At 42.1% G+C, this 23254-nt stretch overlaps 1 protein-coding gene across 1 annotated transcript in view; it reads left to right on the top strand.

Moving 5' to 3' along the window:
* Positions 1 to 23254, top strand: part of Prune2 (prune homolog 2 with BCH domain) — a 181151-nt gene that overhangs the window by 364 nt on the left and 157533 nt on the right. Inside the window, exons 2-6 of the mRNA XM_042665612.1 lie at positions 2079 to 2183; positions 5030 to 5232; positions 9787 to 9950; positions 19272 to 19424; positions 21894 to 21988. Coding sequence (XP_042521546.1) covers positions 2079 to 2183; positions 5030 to 5232; positions 9787 to 9950; positions 19272 to 19424; positions 21894 to 21988 — 720 coding nt within the window. The remainder of the gene's footprint in view (positions 1 to 2078; positions 2184 to 5029; positions 5233 to 9786; positions 9951 to 19271; positions 19425 to 21893; positions 21989 to 23254) is intronic.

Below are 23254 nucleotides of genomic sequence, written 5' to 3'. Positions count from 1 at the left end.
CGAGGTTCTGGAAACAACCCTGGCCACAGGACAGATTCCTTTGACCTATTAAAATGTGTGGCTGCTCTTAGTCTCACAAGAGTTCTCACAAGGAGAAATGAGGTAATGTCTACTGAGACCTGGGAGACTCTCAGAAGAGCAGCAGCGCTTACAGTAATGTGATTTCCTAATGCATTCGTTTGTGTTATAATGGAGTGTAATGTCCTTTAAATTTCTTACTAGGTGCCCCTGGAGTATTTGACTCTCTTGACTTGGAGTGCTGAGCCTCCAAGGCTTGAGCTCAGCCAGGGAACCAGATAGGTGTATATGAAGTTCAAGGAGGCAGCTGAGAATTAGGAAGGCCTAGGAACTAGATTTGGTGATGCTGAGGGGAAAAGGGTCTAATTTTCTTGACTTGATGCCACACTTTAATAAAATCATATTTTGCTAAGGATTGATATCTCAATGTTTTAAACTTTCACTTGACAATATCGTGCAGTGGTTATGTGTATCGGAAACATGGAAGCTTCTGCTTTGTTGATGAGAGACTCTAACCCAGTCACCTTCAACACTCTGTTCTTTCCCCTTGGGCCCATATCTTAGTTTTTAACTTAGTTTTAACTTAGTTACTCTGATACCAGCAATTCCATACAAATACCAACCAATTTTTAGGTTAACCTGTAAAATACCTACTAGGTTATTAAGCAATGCCTTAGCTTTGTTCTGGACATAATAGAATAGTAAGGTTTTGTTGTTCAAAACAGTTATGATGAACCTCTTCCTTTAGGCTTATGCCTGTAATCTGGGCTATCCAAGAAGCTGAAATCTGGTGGGATTGTGGTTCAAAGTCAGCCGAGGTAGAAAAATCCATAAAATTCCATCTCCAAGATAACCAGCAAAAAGCACGGCTGGAGGCATGCCTCAATTGGTAGAGTGCAAGTCAAACAAGCAAGCTGAACAAGTTCAAGGCACCGCCGAGTTTAAGCCCCAATGCTGGCAAAAAAAAAAAAAAAGGTCATAATACAGCTACCCTTTTCTATATCTTTTTGGCGCAGTATTATAACTAAGGTGTCTTTCTAGTCTGCCCTAAGCAGAGAGATTAAAACCACTGTCTGACATACTACAAAGATACTAATTTACGTTAAAATTACCTGTATTAGACAGTTTTACAGCAGAATTTTCTAGAAGCAATTAATTCTCTGGACATTTCAAAAGGATATAAATCTTTCACAAAGGAATTTTAAGTAATTATTGAGTTAACTAGGGAAAAAAATCCACTCTGTGTTCACTTTCAGAGGCATGATTATGTAGGCTTTTTAAGAGAAATTACTGTAATTTGTAAATTCTGACCAATGATACTAGTCATATCCTTTTTTTCTGAGCAAATGAAGTACTATGAATTTCATTTACTAAATAACAGAATATAATGTAGAGAGTTTATGTCCTGTCTCCCAAAATGTCATATGAAAAAATAAATCCTTACGAGACTGTGTGTTTATTTGGTTAGGCTGCATCTTGAGACTATATGAAAAACTGTCACAGTGTTTCTTAAATGAAGAAGAATGTCATAAAGTGAAACAGGGATGGAATTATATGCATTTGCTCCCTGGTGGTTGTTGGTGGTTCATGCCTACAGTCCTAATTCCTCAGGAGGCTGAGGTCTGACAATTGTCGTTTGGAGTCAGCCTGGGCAGGAAAGTTCATGAGACTCTTATTTCCGAATAATTACCAAAACAACAACAACAAACAATCATGTGGAGCTACGGGTCAATTGGCAGAGCTCTAGCTAGCCCTGAGTGCAAAAGCTAGGGGACAGCAGGAACAGGCCCTGAGTTAAGCCCTAGTGCTGGCAATATCTCTGTCTGTCTGTCTGTCTGCCTGTCTGTCTCAAAAAAAGTTATAGAGTCTTAATGATGCTACATTTTCTTTCTGATAAATTTTTTGTTTGCACAAATATTTCAGAATGTTAAACACATTGCATAGTTTTTATGTTCTTATGTAAGATGTGATAAATTCCTGACTTTCTTCCACTTGGTATGAATATAGACAGTTTAAAAGGTTTTGTGATTTGAATGGTATTTTATTTGAATCTGTTTCAGGATCGAAGCAAACGCTTGGAGAAAGTCCACGTGGTTATTGGACCGCAGTCATGTGACTTGGATTCTCTCATTTCTGCGTTTACGTATGCTTACTTCCTAGACAAGGTGAGAGAAAAAGGACTCTGCGTTTTATACTTGAACTGTTGTGTAACTTTTAGGAGCAAATATTTTGAGCCTGTCATTGGTGGCTCACATGTGTGCTACTCCAGAGGCTGAGGTCTGAGGATCATAGTTCAAAGCCAGCTAGGGCAGGAAAGTTTGTGAAACTCTTATCTCCAACTGACTAGCCAAAAGCCGGACCTACAGCTGTGACTCAAATGGAAGAGTTCCAGCCTCCTATGAAAAAGTCACACAAGAGTATGATGCCCTGAGTTCAAGCCCCAGTACTGGCATCACACAAAAGAGAGAAAATATTTTATGGGGAAAAAAGCCATTAGCTTAAATGTTCATGTCCTGGTTTATTGTTTCAGAGAATAAATTATTATAATTCATTAATCAATAGATGTTACAGAGTAATTCTGATATGTTAAGTATCAATCTAGGTATTCTTTATTGATTCTCGTCATTAAGCCTTGTTTTAATATAGTTACTGCTTCAAATAAAAATTAAAATTTTTATAATAGCTGAGTATTTTTATGGGAATGAAGAGAATTAACAAAAGAAAACTGATCAGAATTTATTTGTTCTATTACTCGGCGGTATAGCCTTGCCGTTTGGAGAAAAGTATGTACAGAGTAAGTTGTCTGAACACTCCATGAAGTAGAAAGCTTAATGGCTAGCCTTTTCAGACACAGAAGTATTGCTTGTCTAGTCTTCATTCTATAAGTCCTTGTTGAGTTTTATACTTTGCCCTGATTTTTCTCCACAAGGTCATTCTCAGTAAGTGCTACTCTCCCTTGAGGGAGAAGCTTTCTATTCCATAAAGGACAGGCATGCCCAGCGAAGTGGGAAAGCTCTTCTACGAAATTTAAAAATTTCTCTTCCCAGCTCATACGAATGGGCTTTATTGCCTTAAGAGCTTACTTAAAAGTGTATTTTTTCAACGTTTGGGTGTATTTTCAAGGACTTCATACCATTGCTTCAAATGTTCTTGAGTCTGGTTTGTATTATTCCAATTTCTGTTGGAGCCTGAGCCCCGGATAAGATGCCTAGCTGCTCTAGAGATAGTTAAATTCTCACAAAGCCAGTCTTCCAGAATCAGCCGTGGGTGGTCAGCACTGCTTTAGGGCAGCAGCTGACAAAAATGATGATGGAAATATTCCCATCTCTACATGTGGGCTTTATATCAAATCTGTCTTAAAATTTCTTGCACTTTACAAGGGAGATTAATTGGTTTGAGGAGAGAAACGTGCTCATGTTAGAACATGCATATTAACACTAATCTTAGTAACCTTGTTTTTATACTCCCATAGGAGAAAAAAATGTTATTTGTCCAGAGCACATAGAGTTGAGTGAACTGGACTAATTTTTAGACTGATCGTGGCATATGTGTTTTTAAGAAACTTACAAGCCGGATGCCAATTCTAGCTATTCAGGAATGCTGAGCTCTGAGGATCGTGGTTCAAAGTCCACCCAGGCAGACAAATCCACCGAATTCTGATCTCCAAGTAACCTGCCAAAAGCTGGAGGTAGAGGGTTATCTCAAGTGGTAGAGCACCAGCAATGAGGGACAAAGCTGAGTGGGAGTTTAAGGCCCTGAATTCAAGCCTCAGGAACCCCCTCCCCCACCCCAGACTATTTTATAATTGTAATGCAACCAATAGCAGTTATGATGTCTTGAATGAATATATGACCTCCAACCGAAGAAGTAGGAAAAGCAAGTATGAGAAATGCAAGATAAGTCGATCCATGGATTAAATAGGTAGAAGCAGACAGATGGATTCTCCTGTCCTTCAAAGGAGGGTGTTAGGCATAGACACAAACGTGGCATTAGAGAAGGGATTGTTGTTCCCCTCCTTGGCCACTGTCTTAGGTTAATCGAGCCATGCCTGCCTACTGCTGGTCGCCAGCTCCATTGATGTTTTTCCTGAGTACCTACTTCTCCCTCCCTCTCATACAGGGTAAGTAGCACCAGGCGTGGCAGCTCCACCTGTGTGAACCTACTCAGTCCATCTCCCTCTGGAGACAAGGAAGGCCTAAGTGTAGGGAGGACAATGACTCTCTCCAAGCTCCGTAGCAGAGACTAGGGTAGAACCTACTTCTTCCAACTCCAGCTTTGCAATCGGTACTGTGTGGGCAGGCTCAGGCCTGACGCCTTTGATGCACGCATTGGTCCTTCTCTCCCTCAATATCAGAAATTAGATAGAATACCCAATCAATTAGGAAAAGTAACTTTCCACACATTAATCGGTAATAAATAGCATGTGCATGTGATTCAGTATTAGCATTACAGATGAGAGAAAAACCACCTCGTTGGACAGTCTTGTGCTTTCTCCTTCTCCTCCTCCTTCTCCTTCTTCTCTTCCTCCCCTTCTTCTTCCTCCTCCTTCATTTGCCAGCCCTAAGGTTTGAACAGTGCCCTAGGCACTGTCCCTGTGCTGCTTTTGCTCAAGGCTAGCACTCACCACTTGAGCCACAGTTCTGTTTCCAGTTCTTGGTAGTTTATTGGAGATAAGAGTCACACAAACTTTCCTTCCTGGGCGGTTTTGAACCATGATCCTCAGATCTCAGCCTCTCAAGTAGCTAGAATTACGGGCATGAGCCACTGGCACCCAGCAAGGCCCCGTCTTCTTAGTGCTAGAAAAGGGAGACAGGCAAATCTGGCTCCTAAATGAGTCTCCACTGGCCTGAAGTGATTTTCATACTTCCATTGTAGCAATGCCAGGTCACAGATGACACTTCTGAGTCAAGAGTGCTAGATACTCTTGAGTAAGTGAAAGCTTTGACTGTAACAGGCTAGGACTTCGGGGTGGGAAGCATTTGATCTCCTCTCTCCTCTTTTCTCTCGGTAGGTCAGTCCCCCTGGCATTCTGTGTTTGCCAGTGCTGAACATTCCAAGAACTGACTTCAACTACTTCGCCGAAACCAGGTTCATTTTAGAAGAGCTGAGTATCTCTGAGTCATTCCACATTTTCCGAGATGACATTAATCTGCATCAGCTAAATGATGAAGGCAAGTTGTCCATGACGCTTGTTGGTAGCAACGTCCTTGCAAGGTAAGGAAGGGTGGCTGCCGTGGTCCTTAAGGAAGGGTCTTCTGGGCAGTTGTCACCTTGCCTCAGGATGCTTGTGGCTTGAGATGTTTTTAATGTAGAGGATGATTGGATAAAAAGATTAAATTTCTTTTTATGCATCATGGGGTTTAAATTCAGAGCCTGGGTCATGTTCCTGAGCTTTTTCAGCTCAAACCTAGCACTTTACCACTTTGTGCCACAGCACCACTTCTGGTTTTCTGGTGGTTAACCGGGGATAAAAGTCTCACAGACTTACCTGCCCAGGCTGGCTTTGAATCATGATCCTCAGATCTCAGCCTCCTGAGTAGCTAAGATTACAGGTGTGAGCCATTAGTGCCCACTGGAAAAAAGTTGGGCTTTGCCAATTTCTTATTTTTACTCTTGCATTTGAAATATGACTTCTTTAAGGGGAAAATTCTTTTTTTTTTTTTTGGGTCCGGTCGTGGGGCCTGAACTCTGGGCCTGGGCGCTGTCCCTCAGCTCTTCAGCTCAAGGCTAGCGCTCTACCACTTGAGCCACAGCACCACTGCCAGCTTTTTTCTTTTTGCTTATGTGGTGCTGAGGAATCAAACCCAGGGCCTCAGGCATGCAAGGCCAGCGCTCTACCACTGAGCCACCTTCCCAGCCCAAGGGGAAAATTCTTGTAGCGTTTTTCCAAACTTGTAGTTTTAAGGCATTGTAAACAATTTTTTAACATTATATTTTTATTAAGTAGTTGTACAAAGTGGTTAACAATCAGTTTGTAAGTACAGTATATCTTGATTGATATCACCCAACAATTTCTTGTAGCCACACAAGATTCCTATGTATTGATGCTGAAGTATGTAATGAAATTAAAATGAAACTCTAGATAAACTTGATAGTTAAAGAAATCTCAGATGTAAAATGGTCAAAGAATCTGTGGAGATAGGCCTTGAAAATAATCTAACCATTAGTTTATTTTGTGCTAAAAAGAAAAGAGTAGAGTTTGTTTTTTAATTCGTGTAGCGCAAACTCTTTATGGATAGGAAACCCAAGACTTAGTGAATGTTATAAATGGCTTGTCCAAGGTCTCATATGCAGTAAGTAGCAGTTCAAATTAGAACTGGCCCTTCTACCTCTTGCATTGAGTAGTGAAGAGACTGACTAGTGAAGATTCTGACTTAGTGTCAGAATCTGAAGATACACAGAGAGGCTAGGCACTGGTTGCTCATACCTATAATCCAAGTGACTCAGGAGGCTGAGAGCTGAGGGTTGAGGTTCAAAGCTAGACCATGCAGAAAAGTCTATGCAATATTTTTAAATCTCCAATTAACAGCCAAGAAGCTGGAAGTTGAATGGTAGCTCTAGCCTTGAGCATAAAAGCTTAGGGACAGTGCCCAGACCCTGAGTTCAAACCCCATGACTCACATAAGCCCTCCCCCACTAACACAAAGGTAAGAAGATATACAGAGAGGCGTAATACATCTGCCTTAGGGGACTTTCTCAAGGGCTGTTGGCACAAGTTCTCTACTGCTGTTCAATGAAGTGTTACCAGTTAAACACCCCCTACTCTGACATGTTAGTTTTTCTCCACAATTTCAAACATTTTACTTAATTTTTTTTTTCTGGTTGTGGGCCTGAACTCTGGGCCTGGGCGCTGTCCCTCAGCTCTTCAGCTCAAGGCTAGTGCTCTACCACCTGAGCCACAGTGCCACTTCCAGCTTTTTCTGCTTATGTGGTGCTGAGGAATAGAACCCAGGGCCTTGTGCATATAAAGCAAGCACTCTATCACTGAGCCACCTTCCCAGCCCCTACTTAATAATTTTTAATGTAACTTTAGGAAGTATATTTAAGTATACATGGTATTACATTGTAATATCAATCATCTAATTTATCTAATTCTGAAGAAGTTTGAAAACAAACTAGTGGGCTATTTTTATCTCTGATAGTTGGAAAAAATGAACCTCCTTTGAATATTATTTATCAAATTGTTCAACCGAATCATATTTATTCAGTAGTTGACAAATGCCTGGAAGTTATTGATGGTGTGTGTGTGTGTGTGTGTGTGTGTGTGTGTGTGTGTGTGTGTGCGTGTGCGCGTGTGCGCGTGTGCGCCAGTACTGGGGCTTGAACTCAGGGCCTGGGTGCTGTCCCTTGCCTTTTCCATGCTAGTGGCCTGCCACTTGAGCCACAGCTCCAGTTCTGGATTTTGCTAGTTAACTGGAGATGAGTTTCACAGACTTAGCTGCCTTGGCTGTCTTTGGTTTTCAGTCCTCAGACCTCAGCATCCTGAGTAGCTAGGATTACAGTAGCTAGGATTACAGGCATGTGTCACTGGTGTCAGGCTTGACGGTTTTTTCCTTACTAACTTCATTTATCAGTTGTATCTGCCAGTATTCTTTTACTGTAAGAAAAAAAAAAAAAACTTGAGCAATGGTACTTATGAAGAGGTTTATTTTGGTTCAGGGTTCAGCCCCTTAGTGTGGGCTGTGTGAGGCTGGCACGTGAGCAAGCATAAACGCAAAATGGTCACATCTCAGTCCGGGATCAGAGAGCCTGAGAGTCCAGGTCATGCCCTCCATGACTTGAGGACCTTCCACTAGGCTCCTCATCTTAAAGTTTCCCAGCACTTCCCCATAGCTTCATCTTGGGAGACAAGCCTTTACTTCTGGACCTCTGCAGACCATTCAGATGACGGCCAACCCATAGGACGGCTACTCGAAATGATCAGACAGCTGGCTATATGTATATGTTAACTTGTTCCAACCAGCTCATGCAAGCAGATGTGGATAAAGACAATGCCAGAAGCCGGCTTAGTGAAGTATAGAATGCGTGTTCCAGTGGAGAGCCAGGAAAGAGTTGTGTTACCAAACGAGATGCAAAAGGCTATGCTATCTATACACAAATACAGTGACTAGAGGAAGTTGTATGCAGGGGAGGATTCCAATGGCATAACTCCTTTTGAACCACCAGGGTACAGCCTAACAACATGTATACTGACAAAATGAATGAGAGTAAGGTTCCAGGAGAACAGATGAATGGAGGGATAAGGGGTGGGAAACACAGTCGTAATAGTTAATCTATAACCAAGCACGTGGCTGTCACTTGTCATCCTAGCCACTCAGGAGGCTGAGGTCTGAAGATCCTGGTTCAAAGCTAGCCCAGGCAGGAAAGTCTGTGAGACTCTTATCTCCAATTAACTACCAGAAAACTGGCAGTGGCACTGGCTTAAAGTAGTAGAGCACTAGCCTTGAGATGTAAAGCTCAGGGACAGTGCCCAGGCCCTGAGTGCAAGACCCATGACCAACCAAAATTACTATAACAATAATATTTAATGTGCATATGTAAAATTGAGCCAGTTAACTTGAGGGGAGGATGATATGAGTGACATCGATCCAGGAGCATTGTACTCATTCACTGACATGTTGAATTCAAATATGATTGTACAACAACTTAAAGATAGTAAAAAAAGGATGTGAAGGGTAAACAAAGGAGGAGGCTGCAATGCTTGATAAGAAATGTACGCATTATCCTGCCCATGTAATTGTAACCCCTCTGTACAGTGTGTTCACAAAAAAATAAATAAATAAAATTTTAAAAAAAGATAGTAAAAAAAAAAAGAAGTGTGTGTGTGTGTGTGTGTGTGTGTGTGTGTGTTATGCTAACATTGAGGTTGTAAATTCTAGCTGTAAAATTTTTTTGGCAGCAGGATGCTTTTCAAAAATGAATTGAGATTTCCTACTACCTTCATGGTTAGTCATTTGTTTTTGACAGTCAGGAAATCATATTGTCTAGACTTTTCTTTCTGCTTTTGAGAAAGCCATTTCTAACTCATATACAAAGTAATGGTAGAAGCCCCCAAACTCAGTTGTTATTTTATTTTATTATATCTCTTGTCTGGAGGTGCAAGTTTTAGAGCCAGACTGTCAAGTTGCTAGTTTGTTCATTCATCCTGTAACCTTGAACACATTTCTTAACTTCTTTGTGCCTCAGTTTCCCCATTTGTAAAATGGAGATCTTATTAGAATTCACCTTACTAGAACTGATTTTGTAGGGTCATTTGTATAGTATAAAATAAGACAAAACATACCTAATGTTTTTATAATGGCATCTAGCCTACAGTAGAAATCCCATTATTATTCCCAACTGCAAAACAAGTGACAGAGTTGCTGTGGTATGAAAACATCCTAAGACTCTTGAATAGTTGGAATGAAATGTGAAAAGACATGGAATAAGCCAGGTATTAGTGGCTCACACCTGTAATCCTGGCTACTCAGGGGACTGAGATCTGAGGATTGACATTGAAGCCGGTCCAGACAGAAAAGTCCACGAGACTCTTAACTCCAATTAACTGGCGCTGGAAGCGGGGCTGTGGCTCTCGTGCTAGAACATCAGCCTTGAGCCTTCGCACACACGAAACAAAGTCTAATGATTCAGAATCGTGAGAGTTTAATATCTTTTGGGCTATCCAGAGGAAATTATTATTTGTGGAGGAACAGAGAATTAGTCATTCCAAAACGGAACGAATACAGCCTAGCTGTTTCTCACCCTCTCCTGCACTTGCTTTATTGACAGTGAGGACAAAACTTTGGAATCAGCCGTTGTCAAAGTCATCAACCCCGTGGAGCAGAACGATGGTGAGGTGGGGCTACGGGAGCCTTCCTCTTCCCTGGTGCTGAAGGAACTGCTCCGGGAGGCTCCGGAGCTCATCACCGAACAGCTGGCTCATCTCCTCAGAGGTGAGCGATGGCTCTTTCTATTAAATACTGAGAGGCCTAATGGAGTGGCTCTCGACCTGCTCAAGCAGAAAGAGTGTGATCCATTCTTGGCTTAACAATCCCTTTAAAGACCCCAGGAAGCTTCATCAGAGAGGCAGGGAGTAAAGAGTTTGTTAAAGAGTAGCATTATATTGAATATTAAAAATGTGCATTTAAAAATAGGCAGGGAGGGCTGGTGCTGTTTCACCAGACAGGAATAATAAACGGGTCTGCTGCGGTGCTGCTGGAGAGCCGGAGCTGCAACTCGGCCTTTTTAATAGCTTCCACTGGTGATTCTTGCCCTTCGACACTGTGATTGAGGCCAGAATTCCACATTTTACCTTGAGATCTCTCTTGATACGGATACATGCTGCATTTACACAATACTGTTTGGAAGGCAAGGTACGCATCTTTCATCCTTATAAGAGCAAGGCAAGTGTTACCTCCTTTCATCCCCCCTTCTTGGGATGTACTTACTCTCTGGCCTGCCTTGAGCACTGGGGAGACACGGGTCCTGTCATCTAGTATGTTGGAACCCAGGTTTTGCATCCATGGAATCAAACAATCTTGGATTGAAAATATTTTTTTTTAATGTGTCTGTCCTGGATGTGTCCAGACTTTTCTTTCCTGTGACTGTTCCCTAAGTAATTCACCACATCAACTATTTACATAGCAGATCCAGTGTCCTAGGTGTTATGAGTCTCCCAGAGACAGCTGGAGGAGCACAGGGCCTTACGCAGGTTACATACCGATATGGGGCTGTAGATGGGATGGGCACACCACAGAAGCTGCTCCCTTCGAGAGGTCTACAGATACTGAGGGCCGGCTGTGTACAGATACTGAGGGCCGGCTGTGTGCAGGTACTGAGGGCCGGCTGTGTACAGATACTGAGGGCCGGCTGTGTGCAGGTACTGAGGGCCGGCTGTGTGCAGGTACTGAGGGCCGGCTGTGTGCAGGTACTGAGGGCCGGCTGTGTGCCACTGATCTCACTTCCTTCTCCATCATGGGGGTTGTTGGTTTCGATGAGTGGCTCCAGGGAGAAATTGTCAGTTTTCTTGGCCCAGAATCACCATGAAAGTTGTTATTGTCTCATGGGAAACATCGGTTGCTCCCAGAAGTGCTTCACCTGGTGAACTGAAAAGCAGTGAGGAACCAGACTACAGCATTTAGAGAGAAGGAAGACCAGGAATTTGTTGACTCTATTCCTGTGTGGAGGCATTCTTGTGCCTCCTCTATCGCTACCACTGAAAGGAAAGAAAAGATCTGAGGGTTATTTAGTCCCTTTGAAGATTTAAAAACTAACAAACACTGGAAACCTACCTGAATATCTTTCTGTCAAAATGATCGTCTGTAAATCAGCTAACACCTGAGTGAACTGAATTCCTTCCTTTTTATCTTTAGGTAGTTGTACAAGGGAGCTGCTGTTCTATAAAGCAGCAGATGAATCCAGCACATCTTGACGCATGCCCTCTCTTCAACATTCTCATCCCTCCCTCCCTACTCACCCCTTCTCTCGCTTTTCTTAGTTGTGTAGGATATACACTGAGTTTTTTTTTTTTTTACTACATTCCCCCTTCTTTTTCTTTCTATTTTATTTGTAACAGAGCAGAAGGAAGATAAATATTATTGGGATCTCCATTGAGAGGGGTGTAGTGGTAAATGTGTGGAACAGACAAGCCCTATAGAGACAATATTTGGTTTAAATACCTTTCAAACTGAAAGATTTGGTTCGTTACTGGAAAACACACATGGATATTCAGGAGGAAAAAGGTAGTCAAGGAACACCTCATCATCATGACTTTTTTTATGAATAGGAAAAGAGTAAGAACTTGTAATCGATGGGTACAGACACAACTTAGCTGTGGTGATGTGAGAATTCAGGGAAGCAGAAGGAGGCAGAGCATTCGGTTTGCAGAGCAGCTGAGAAAGAGAGCTATGGTAAAGTCACTTGGCTTTCTTGACACTGGAAATCTCTCATGAGGCTGGCCTTGAGGCTACACTGGGAAATTAACAGGATATGAACATCACTTCCTGTTGCTTAAGAACTGGGAAGTCGGGGGGATGAAGATCCTAAACTTGGACCAAAGGTCCCTCAAGACCATTAGCCAAAGAGTATATGAATATATATACTTGTGTGTGTGTGTGTGTGTGTGTGTGTGTGTGTGTGTGTGTGTGTGTGTATTGAGAGGCAGGACAGAATTAAAGGATGCTGATGGAAAGCATATAACTTTAAAGAAGTGAGCCTAATGGGGGAAAGTCAAAGCATTGGGGAGCTAAATCCATTTTTTTTAGTCTCCTGTATCTTTAGTTCATAAAAGAAAGGAATTGAGTGGAATTTTGCTGTATTCGTTGAATTTAAATTTAGACTTCGTAGCCTCCTGATCACGTTGAAACACTAAATCTAGGAAAAAAATGCTTGCTGCGTTCTTCTAAGTAATGTTAGCATCCTTTGGTTTCATAACACAAGTAGTTTACTTTCTAAACACTCTTCTTTATAAAAGAACCTATTTGGGGATACTCTAATCATTTGGTTGACACTTTTCTAGAACCTATGTTTATGTATTTTTGTAAGTCTTTAAGTTTTTTAAGAATGCAAAAACTTTTAAGCTTAATTTTGTCACAGGTTACTTTCGGAAATACCTGTTTCCAGATGTCATGAATTAGATTTTTATGGCTAAGACTTCAAGAGTCTTCAAAAGTCTCAAAGGTTGGCCCTCAGAATATATTATTTTAAACTTTGTACCCTAAAATCTGAATTTGCTATGGGCTAAATTAGTTCTTTTTTGGTCTACATACCATCTTTGGATGATGTTGTTTATTTCCAAGATTTTTAAATAATATCCCTAGGCTCTGAATTCCAGACTCATCTCCACTACCTAAGTGACTGACTAATTCCCATCCTACCTTGACATGGCCCGTGAACCCATATGGCTCTTAGTGACCCATTAAAAGTCTGTCCTACCACCCAGTCCCAAGAGTTACACTTGATTCTTTTCTTTTCTGGCCTTGAACATTGATCTGCTGGTTATATGCATCAAGAACAAGACTGGATTCCATCTACATTTTCCATAATCACTACAGAATCCAACCCCAGCCACCATTGTGTGTCTGTTTGTCTACTGCCTATCTAACTGCCTGCCTTTCTCCTATTTCTTCCATAAAATCTATTGCTTAAAAGGAACCAGAAGGCCTTTGTAGAATGTCAAATTAGGACCTCTCCATCCGCTTCTCCCAACTTGTCATATTCAGCGTTCAAGCATTCCACTTGTCCAGCTACCTCAGACATCATCTTGTTTCTGGACCTCATCCAGATACAAGCATCTTTCAAATATTCCAAACTCTTCTCACTCTTAGGGGTTTACACCAGCTGTTCCCTCCCATGGAATGCTTCTTTCTACTTGTCTCTCTGTCTATCTGTCCCTGGGTTTCTCCTGCTCGGATCTCTCCCTGCAGAGTATGAGTTCCATAAACCAGAGACACCGTGACATGTGCACAGGCTCAGCATTGCATTGCTACTGCCTAGAACCATGCCTGCACACAGTAGAGCCTCAAGAAACCCTGTTGTAAAGTAGATTGTGTAAGGGAGTTTCTTTGCTGTCTCATGACTGCATTGGTTTTATGAATATGATGACAGGTTTTATGGTTGTTATTGATTGTGGGGCTTGAACTCAGGGCCTGGGTGCTGTCCCAGAGCTTTTTTACTCAAGATGAGCACACTATCACGTTGACCCACAGCTTTACTTCTGGTTTTCTGGTGGTTAATTGGAGATAAGAGTCTCACAGACTTTCTTAAGCCCAGCTGGCTTTGAACCATGATCCTCAGATCTCAACTTCCTGAGTAGCTAGGATTATAGGTGTGAGCCACCAGTGCCCAGCTATGATGACATTTTAATTTCTCTTCTCTTTCAGCCCATCCTCTGACAGTCTTCATGCCTAGAATTTCAGCGTGGTTCTTTCCAATAATAACCTCCCCCACTTTTTTAGCTATTAGAAAATCTTGTAAAATTTGTACTTGTATTCTTCAAGGACTTGTTTTAATTGTCAACTTTTGGTTGTCACTTTGGGTATATAATTTTAGAATTTGTGTGCATTATTTTAAACTTTTGTGGAGCAAAAATATATAAAATATGTCTATAAAACTGCAAACACAGATCTCGGTAAATCATTTTAAAGAAAATACCTCTTAAACAGTTACCCAGATAAAGAAATAGAGCAAGAAGGCTTCCTTGTTCTGTTCCTTCTTCTCCTATTTTAAGGTGACCAACGTTCTGGTTCTCATGGAATATACCTTGTTGTGTTTTTAAAAAATACTTCAACTACCTCTATGTTTATATCTGTAACTTTCCATGTGGCTTTTGCCTGATTTTGTACCTTCCCCAAATGGAGTCATGGCTCATACTTTCATTGTCCTTAGACCATGAATAGTAAGCACAGTATTTACTTGCATAGATGATTCTTCCATCATTTAGTCTTCCCTTCCTTTCTTTCCTTCTTTCTTCCGTTCCTGTCCTTCTTTCTTCCTTTCCCTTTCTTTTCCTCCTTTCTTTCCTCCTTTCCTTCCCCCTTTCCTTTCCTTTCTTCTCCTCTCCTCTCCTCTCCTCTCTTTTCTTTTCCTTTCTTCTAAGACCAGGATTCAAACTCTGAATCTGATGATTTCACTCATTGGCTGGCACTCTACTACCTGAGCCAGGCCTCCAATCCTAGGATATGGTTTCTTAAACTAAAACTTCTAAAAAAGCTAAGAAGGCTAGACATCAAAATTGTTGAAATTTCAACAAATCAGCAAATGCAAATCATGAGTGTCCATCCCCTGTAAGGCCACATACTGACTGGACATGGCTTTCTAATTTTTTGTGTAATAAAATGAAGTGCTCATGCAGAAGAGACCACACATTAGTTTAGTTTTTGTTTTTTAGAAATGTCTGTCTTTTGGCTTCTTCTTTCCTTCCACCTGTTTCTGTGATATGGTTCTTTCTCTTCCTTTTACTCCTGTCTACCTCTTTCTCTTCTTATTCCTCCTCTGACATGAAGATTTTTCCACTATTTTCTAACATTTTGCATATCCAAAAGCCACATTATACTGTCTTGTGGCCCAAAGCTGGTGCTTGGTTGTGCCCTGGATTTGTACCAAAAGCAAACAGTTATAGACCCAGCAGGCTGTTCAACCTATATTCTTTTATTTCCCCAGAGATGTTTACTAGGGTCACTGCCAACTCTAAAATCCATTAAACTGCCGAATCATCATATTGTGTGTGTGTGTATGTGTGTGTGTGTGTGTGTGTTTAGGAACCATCTGGCAAGGAGATTTCAGCCACCTGATTACCAGGCATGCTTGGATGAAGAGCACATTGGCTCAAATGGCCTTTCCTGTTTGTTTGTGTCTGGTCTTGAAGCTGACAGGAGAGGAAGGCCGAAATAACAGCAATTGTTCTTAGTTTAAGATTAAGTGGGAAAATCACTTAGAAAGCATGCCCTATCCTTTCTATTGGTAATTCCAGTTGACCTTGAATAACGAAGAGTGGCTTGCTATTTTAGTAGCCTGCATGAACTGCTTCGAAGAGATCCTTTTAAGGAGGTCAGATAGGAAAGGAATAGAGCCAAGTCCCCCTCTCCCCTGCCCAAAGGGTGAGTCATCGTTCTCCCGAACGCTTACAAAGTCCAGAGGGAACTGCGTCTCCTCTTTCAAGCTATCACAGGTGGGGAAAGAAAGGCTTATTTCTGTTTTGATGAACCAAAATGATCCTTCAACCTCTGAGTCATTGCTCCCACCATATAAAGATGAGCTTTATTTTCACTGAAGACACTTTAAGTTTCTAACTAGATCCATTTGAACAATATGCTTATTTGTATACCTTTTCAGATAAAAATGTGAGCTACTCTCCTGTTTTTTTTTCTCCTTTCTGTCTCCCTCTCTTAGTTACTTGTTCTCTAGTAGTTGTTTTTCCTCCACAAGAAAACAACAACTCCAGATGAAACAATAAAGAGGCTTAAATGTCTTCTTTTCTGCTAAGTATTTGTCACATAGAACATGCCATGGTTCTGGTAGATCAGGTTCAATATTTAATGAGCCAAAATTGCTCTTGGCAAGAGGCCTTTTTTTATCCTTATGCTTTTGAAAAAAAGAATATTGGGAAAGGATTGTAATAAGATTAAATTTTTGTTGCTATTTTATTATAATTGCTTTTAAAAAATGTCCACTGTCAATTCTGTGCCTCTCCTACTACCTTATGATCTGGGATACTTTGGGGTACAAGTTATGGGTTTAAGTATTCCATTGGCTAGATTTTAAGTCAGCACTCTCTAAGAGATAGGTTTGAATGTGCTGACAGCTCTCTATGCTGTATATTGTGATACTGATGGTAAACTATGCCATTAATGGGCTTCTACTATGAATGCAGGAAAGTTTGCCACATAAATGAGTCTCTTCTAGTAAAAACTACTCAGTATATGGTGAGCATCTTTCTGAGTCAGTTTTCTCTACCAGTATGTATTGTCCTTTTAATGACTGCCAAGTCAGACTTAAACATAGGGCAGTATCAGAGGTCTCTTTTCACTTAGTTATTCCACAGGGTTGCTTAATGCCACCTTTTTTTAGATTAATTTTAAATATTGCCTTTCCTTTTTAACATATTTTGACAATAAGATCCCCTATGAAAGAAACACAGATTATTAGTTCAACGTAAACTCCAGTGGGGTCATGTCAGAGGCAGTTTTTAAAGTGCAGTGCTCCAGCTACCTTAAGCTGTGGGCTGATTGCTTGATGGCTTGTGCCTGAGCTGCCCCAACTCTTTTCATTGGTTGAGCTGCCACCTGGCATTGTGGGAAGAAGTGTTTGAGCAGGAATTCATAGCATTATGGGAAAAAGAAGCATTTGAGCAGGAGCCTGAGGTATTATGGAAACAAGAAACGTCCTGATGGGCCACATGCTAGCTGCCACATATTATGTCTGTTATTTTTTATCCCTATCCACATAACTGTTCCCTGTTTCTTTCCCACAAATCCATTCGCATCTTCTGGTTTATTATCTAGGTAGGACCCACATTCCAAATAGTGTGAGAAGCAACCAACACAGGAAATCATTATCCAAAATATCAGGTGAAAGTCCCCCCGAATACTCAAAATTAAGCAAAATTATAACATTCCAGATAATAGGGGCTTGCTCGGTTCTGTAGTTTTGTGTCAAACACAGTCTTTACAAAGGGTGTGCCAAAGGACTTGACAGTTGGTAATTCTACCACTGAATTTCCACCCTAAAGACTGTTGGTGCCTCAATCAGAGGCACCAACCAAGTCCGAGTGGCGTCTCTGAATGGGTCAGTCTTCCTCATAACATTTCCCAATTTCATCCAGTGAATAGATATCAGGAGAATGACCCTTGGCAAACTTGGACTTGCTGTTCAGAAAGGAACAGTAGGTCAGTGTCAAGGTTGTTACGTGGGTAACTGAGGGGCAGTGAGTTTCCTAGCAGCAGGTGATTACAGAGCTACCTTAAGGTGTTCAAACACTGAGTTTGTCTTCCCAACCATAGACACTCTTTCCTAACTGGGATGTGTGTTCTTGTAAACAGTATACCATTACTATTGCTTCTAAAATTTGTTTTGTTTTGTCTTTGTCTTGTACAGTACACACATATGTGATATACTATGGGAAACCCCTTTGAATGATTAAGATGCAGTTCTTGGGGTGGGGGAGAAGTTGGGGAGGTTGGGAGGGAAGGGATAGTGGGGGAACAACAGGGAAGGGGTAACAATGTTCGACAAGAAATGCACTCATTACCTTACTCATGTAATTGTAACCCCTCTGTATACCATCTTTACAATAAAAAATAAAAAATGAATATTACAAAGGTGAAATGAGCTGGGTGCTCGTGACTCATGCCTGTCATCCTAGCTACTCAGGAGGCTGAAATCTGAGAATCACCGTTCAAAGCCAGCCCAGGCAGGAAAGTCCTAGTCCGTGAGACTCTTATCTCCAGTAAACTGTCAGAAAACCGGAAGTGGTGCTGTGGCTTAGGTGGTAGAGTGCTAGCCTTGAGCTGAAGAGCTGAGGGACAGTGCCTAGGCCCAGAGTTCAAGCCCCACAACTGACAAAAGAAAGAAAGAAAGGAAGAAAAAAGAAAGGAAGGAAGGAAGGAAGGAAAGCAAGGAAGGAAAAGAAAAGAAAAGAAGAAGAAAGGTGAAATGTGTCCTTTCTGGGAAATGTATACTAGTGGGAGGGGAGAGGGCAAGTGGAAAGGAAAAGACAGTAAATGTGGTCACGTCGCTTTCATGTACATAAGTAAAATGACAGCTGTGAAGCACGTTGAGATTGGTTTGAACATGGTGGGTGGGAGAGTTGAGGAAGGGTGACGGGTGGGAACGCGGCTGACTGGGGTATACTGAATGCATATGTGACCATGCCAAAATGCCACACTGTTGATGCTAATACAGACAGGGTGATGAGCCAGTGGCTCATGCCTATAATCCTAGCTACTCTGGAGTCTGAAATCTGAAGATCACAGGAAAGTTTGTGAGACTCTTACCTCCAGTTAACCACCAAAAAGCCATTAGTAGAGCTTGGCCCTCAAGTGGCAGAGTGCTTGCCTCGAGCAAAGAAGCTCAGGGACAGCTCCCAGGACCAGTTCAAAAACAAGCAACACCCTGGACAGTGGAAACAATCACATTCCTTAAGTTCATGGGCCCATCAGGGCAGGTGTCAGACTACAAATTGGGACAGGAGGCTGAAAAGGGGCAAGGAAAATAGCTCTAATAAAAGCCTGACCGTAGTAAAGAGCCGTATACTTGTACTAGAGACAGAAAACATTTAAGAGCAATGTCTAAAATGGATGCATGCCAGTTAAAAGTCAATATATTCTCTGGATTAAAATATATATAACGCTAGCCGGGCGCCGGTGGCTCACACCTGTAATCCTTGCTACTCAGGAGGATTGAGATCTTGAGGATCGCAGTTTGAAGCTGGCCCCGGGAAGGAAAACCTGTGCCCCTCTTATTTCCAAGTAACCAGCAAAATGCCAGCAGTGGAGAGCACCAGTCTTGAACCAAAAAGTTACAGGGCAGTATGACGGCCTGGGTTTCAGCCTTAATATGCACACAAAAACAATAATTATGACTCCTTGAAAAAGTCACTGAAACAGGTGATGATCCACTTTTCTGTGACTGTGGGTGGGAGGATCACCGTCTTGCCAAGCTTATAAAAAAATGTGAGGTGCCATCTAAGCCCACAAACAAAAATCGTAGAGAATTGTTTTCCTACCTCTGTCCTGGGTGGCAGGCAAGCTCAGGGCCATTTTGATTGTGTCTTTCAGGCAGCATCCTTTTCAAGTGGATGACTATGGATCCAAATCAGGTCTCTGAGAAGCAGGAGGAGATCCTTTCCATCTTGGAAGAACAATTTCCCAACTTGCCACCACGAGAGGACATCATTAGTGTCCTGCAGGAGACCCAGTTTAGTGCTCAAGGTGAGTGACCCGGGCAGGGCATAGTGGCGCATGCCTGTAATCTCACCCCTCTGGAACCTGGGCTACATAGGAGACCCTTTCTCAAAACGAACCCTGGTGGTGTGTGCATAGCGTTGTCAGGCCTGCCTGGAAGATGAACTGGAGGAGGCGCCGACTTTCTTCCTTCTTGCTTTGCTTGTTGAAAGATTATTCAGGCTTATGTTGTCGGCTCACCTGGTACCAGATGTCTCTTCTGTAGGCTCCGCTAGGCCTTTGTAAGGGACTGTGTGTAAAGTTCTACTCCAGAGCGATCCCACGGGAGAGCTGTGTGGCCTGCAGGGACCTGCTGACTCTGGCTCCCATGGTCAGTGCTTAACGCTGGTGTATTTTGTGAGTTGGCTGATACTGGGAAAGCAGCCTGAGATCAGCCATCGTAGGAACAATCATGTCACGGAGTTTGACAAATACTACAAAGAACTTTTTTTTTGGTCGGTCGTGGGGCTTGAACTCTGGGCTTGGGCACTGTCCCTGCGCTCTTCAGTTCAAGGCCAGCGCTCTACCACTTGAGCCACAGCGCCACTTCCGGTTTTCTAATGGTTTATTGCAGATAAGAGTCTCTCGGACTTTCCTGCCCAGGCTGGCTTTGAACCTCGATCCTCAGATCTCAGCCTCCTGAGTAGCTAGGATTACAGGCATGAGCCACCGGCGCCCGGCTACAAAGAAGCTTTTGCTGCTGGCTCTTAGACATTAGCCAGCTGACTCTAGTCCAGGGAAAGCCTCATTTCCTTAGGTGCTGGGGGTGGACTGTCAGGTTGGGCAATGGAGATGGGGGTTGGGAGTCATCTGGGAGCAGCACCTGCAGCTGTATCTTCAGTGTGGATGCAGGTGTGTGCAAGGTGTGCAATGACATCTATTCTGTCATCCATCTCTAAAACGACTGGCCTTTCCGTGTCACAGCCCATTCCATGAGTCGCTTAACCTGCAGTAGGAAAATGTATGGCCTTCGATCTTCATTGGAGAATTTTGGCCAGATGATTACAACCATGTGGGTGTTCTGGATAATTTAGTCCTTCCAGACTATTTCTAGCATCAATTACGGAATTCAATAGTCATTACTGCTATAGCCTGCCAATTCGATTATAATAGTTTTAGGGGCCACATTTATAAAGTATATATTCTTTTTGTGACTATCCTGAGATTTAAACCTGGGCCTAGGCTCTGTCCTTGAACTTCTACTTGACCCACAGCTCCACTTGTGGTGGCTTTTTTGGTGCTTAATAAGATATAAGACTCTTGTAGACTTTCCTGCCTGGTCTGGCTTCAAATCACAATCCTCAGATTTCAGCCTCCTGAGTAACTATACTATAGATGTGAGCCACCAGTACCCAGCTATAAAGTATATTCTGAGTAAAACTGTGCTAGAAATTAAAAAATTACAGAGGTTAGCCTAAATGTACCCTGAAAACAAATTTTGGCCTTGATTGGTATTATCTGAGTATCTAGCTTTTCTTTAGCTTTCCTAACTCTACCCATTCCTTTCCTATCTGGGTCTCTGATGACTGAACCTGATTATTTTATCTTTTGGATGCTTTTTTTTTTTTTGGAGGTACAGGGGCTTGAACTCAAGGTCTTCCTCTTGTTAAGTTCTGGGTTCTTTTTGAAGTATTTTTACCTACTTGATAGTACTGGGGTTTGAACTCAGGCAAGCCTGCCAGAGGGGCACCCTACCACTCGAGCCATAGCTCAACCCTCATCTTCTGAGTTCTGTTGACCCTAGTTTCTAGTTGGGTTTGAGCCAATGGGAGAGTCAGACACACGCAGAAGTGGGAGGGGGGAAGAGAAGAAAGCTGTGCAGTTGTATTCTTGATTTCTTACTTATTGATGTCTTGCTTTAGTGTTACTGCAGTCTTCTGGCCCACATCTTTTCTGCATTCCCAGATTTCTCTTTCCTTTCTTTTCTTGTCCCTCCCTAGTCTGTATTCCTCATTTTTCTTCTTTTTTTGTGCTGGTACTGGGGCTTGAACTGGGGCTTAGGCACTGTCCCTTAGCTTCTTCACTCAAGGCTGGCTCTCTACCACTGAAGCCACAACTCCACTTCTGGCTTTTTGTTGGTTAGTTGGAGATAAAAGTTCCATGGAGCTTCTTGCCTGGGCCTTGATCCTCAGATCTTGGCTTCCTGAGTAGCGAGGATTACAGGTGTGAGCCAGCAGCACCTTGCTCCTATTGTCTATCTCCTCTTGTTTAGTTTGCCCGCATCCCTCTAATGAAATGTTCTGACAGTCATGAGCCTTCTTTTGCCTCATGAGAGGTAAATTTTCTCACGGAGAATCTTAGCTATTATAAATGTGATCATCATTGCTGGTGTGGGTTTATTGATAAAAGTTATACTAGAGGTATTGACATTAATAAAATGAGTTGTTCAGATAACCCATTGATGGTACAAAATTTGTTCTCTAAGCCTAAAATAACATTTTCCCCTATTGTACACAGGTTTAAGTATTGAACAAATACTGTTGAAAGATCTAAAGGAACTGACAGATGGAGAAATCAAGGTCGCCATTAGCACTGTGAACTTGACCCTGGAGGTAAGGCCGAGCACACATGTCCAACTTTCTTCTCTGCACGTGTACTAGTCTTTCGCTATGTTTCTTTCTTTGTGTCAGATATGACCTGGAGCACAGGTTATGACTGTTATGCTAAGAGAATGAAAACAACCAAACCTTGATTCTCAAGATGAGAGTTATTTCATTCACCTCAGTACACTAAAATGCAAACACCTACATGTGTATTTCATCTCTTTTCACAGCAGTGTTCATGTGTGTGCTTAGGTTCACGTCTGTATTTTTCTCCGTACAAATAAGTTTTCTTTTGGATTGTGCAAGTTGTTGTGGGCTCTCTTGCTGGTAATCCATGAAGAGAACCCAAGTAATGGTAAGGAACCACCTTCCAAGCTGTTCAACGAATGAGTCGCCGTGGGACTTGCCTTGGTAAATTATTTCTGTTGACTTCGGGGGTTTGCGATGACTGGTGTTCATCTTAATTAACCCAACTAATGGGAATTACAGTTTATAGAAGTGCATTTGTGTCTCTGCACAAAGCTGCATATTGTTTACTACTGTAGCTTCCCAGTCAAGCTTCCCAGTCTGGGAGGGAGGCAAGAAGTTCATGGGTCGAGTGTAGGGAGATACAGTTTGCTGTATTGGAATTTGTCTCGAGAGTTATGCATTGCTGTTCTTTTTCTGTCTTGGGTCGGCAATGTATCCATGGGTGTCTTTCTTTGGGATGACCGACAGGGCCATTGGCATCAGCACCTCAGAAAACCCAAGAGCAAGGTCTCATTGTGAATTTATTCCCAGTTGGATCAACCCTGTAATTCATCTACATGTGGATCAGGACACAGTGCACAGGGCCTCAGTTCCCGGTGCTCATCTTCATTGTATGTAGTTGGTAGATTGACTCAACAGTTTCTATGGACTTTCAGATTGGTAAATGCTCCATATAATTAGTGGTTGGTGGGAATCAGTACAAGAGATTCATGCAATTTGGGATGTAGTAACTAGATAATCACCTTCAATTAGAAATCTGCTTTGTGTCTAGAAACTCATGGAAACATGCATCTTGCAAGGGTCAGTAGCTCTGAGAATCATTTCTACTAGTTCAAGCCTTAGGGTTTTCTTTTTCTTTCCCCCCTCCCTTGTCCCCCTTCATTTAATGGCATCTTATTAGACTTTAAATGCCTTGTTTGGAATTCCTTTCTAAATTAACAGAGAACATCTTGTAATTGCTTAGGAAACTGTCTGTAGTTATCAAATGATTTTAAAGCTATTCATATTATAGGCTTATTGTAGCCT

Source organism: Dipodomys spectabilis, unplaced genomic scaffold (assembly GCF_019054845.1).
Source record: "Dipodomys spectabilis isolate Male_0828 unplaced genomic scaffold, ASM1905484v1 ptg000335l, whole genome shotgun sequence".
NCBI lineage: Eukaryota > Metazoa > Chordata > Mammalia > Rodentia > Heteromyidae > Dipodomys > Dipodomys spectabilis.
Note: the sequence above shows the minus strand (reverse complement) of the source record. Positions and strands in the feature narration are given on the sequence as shown.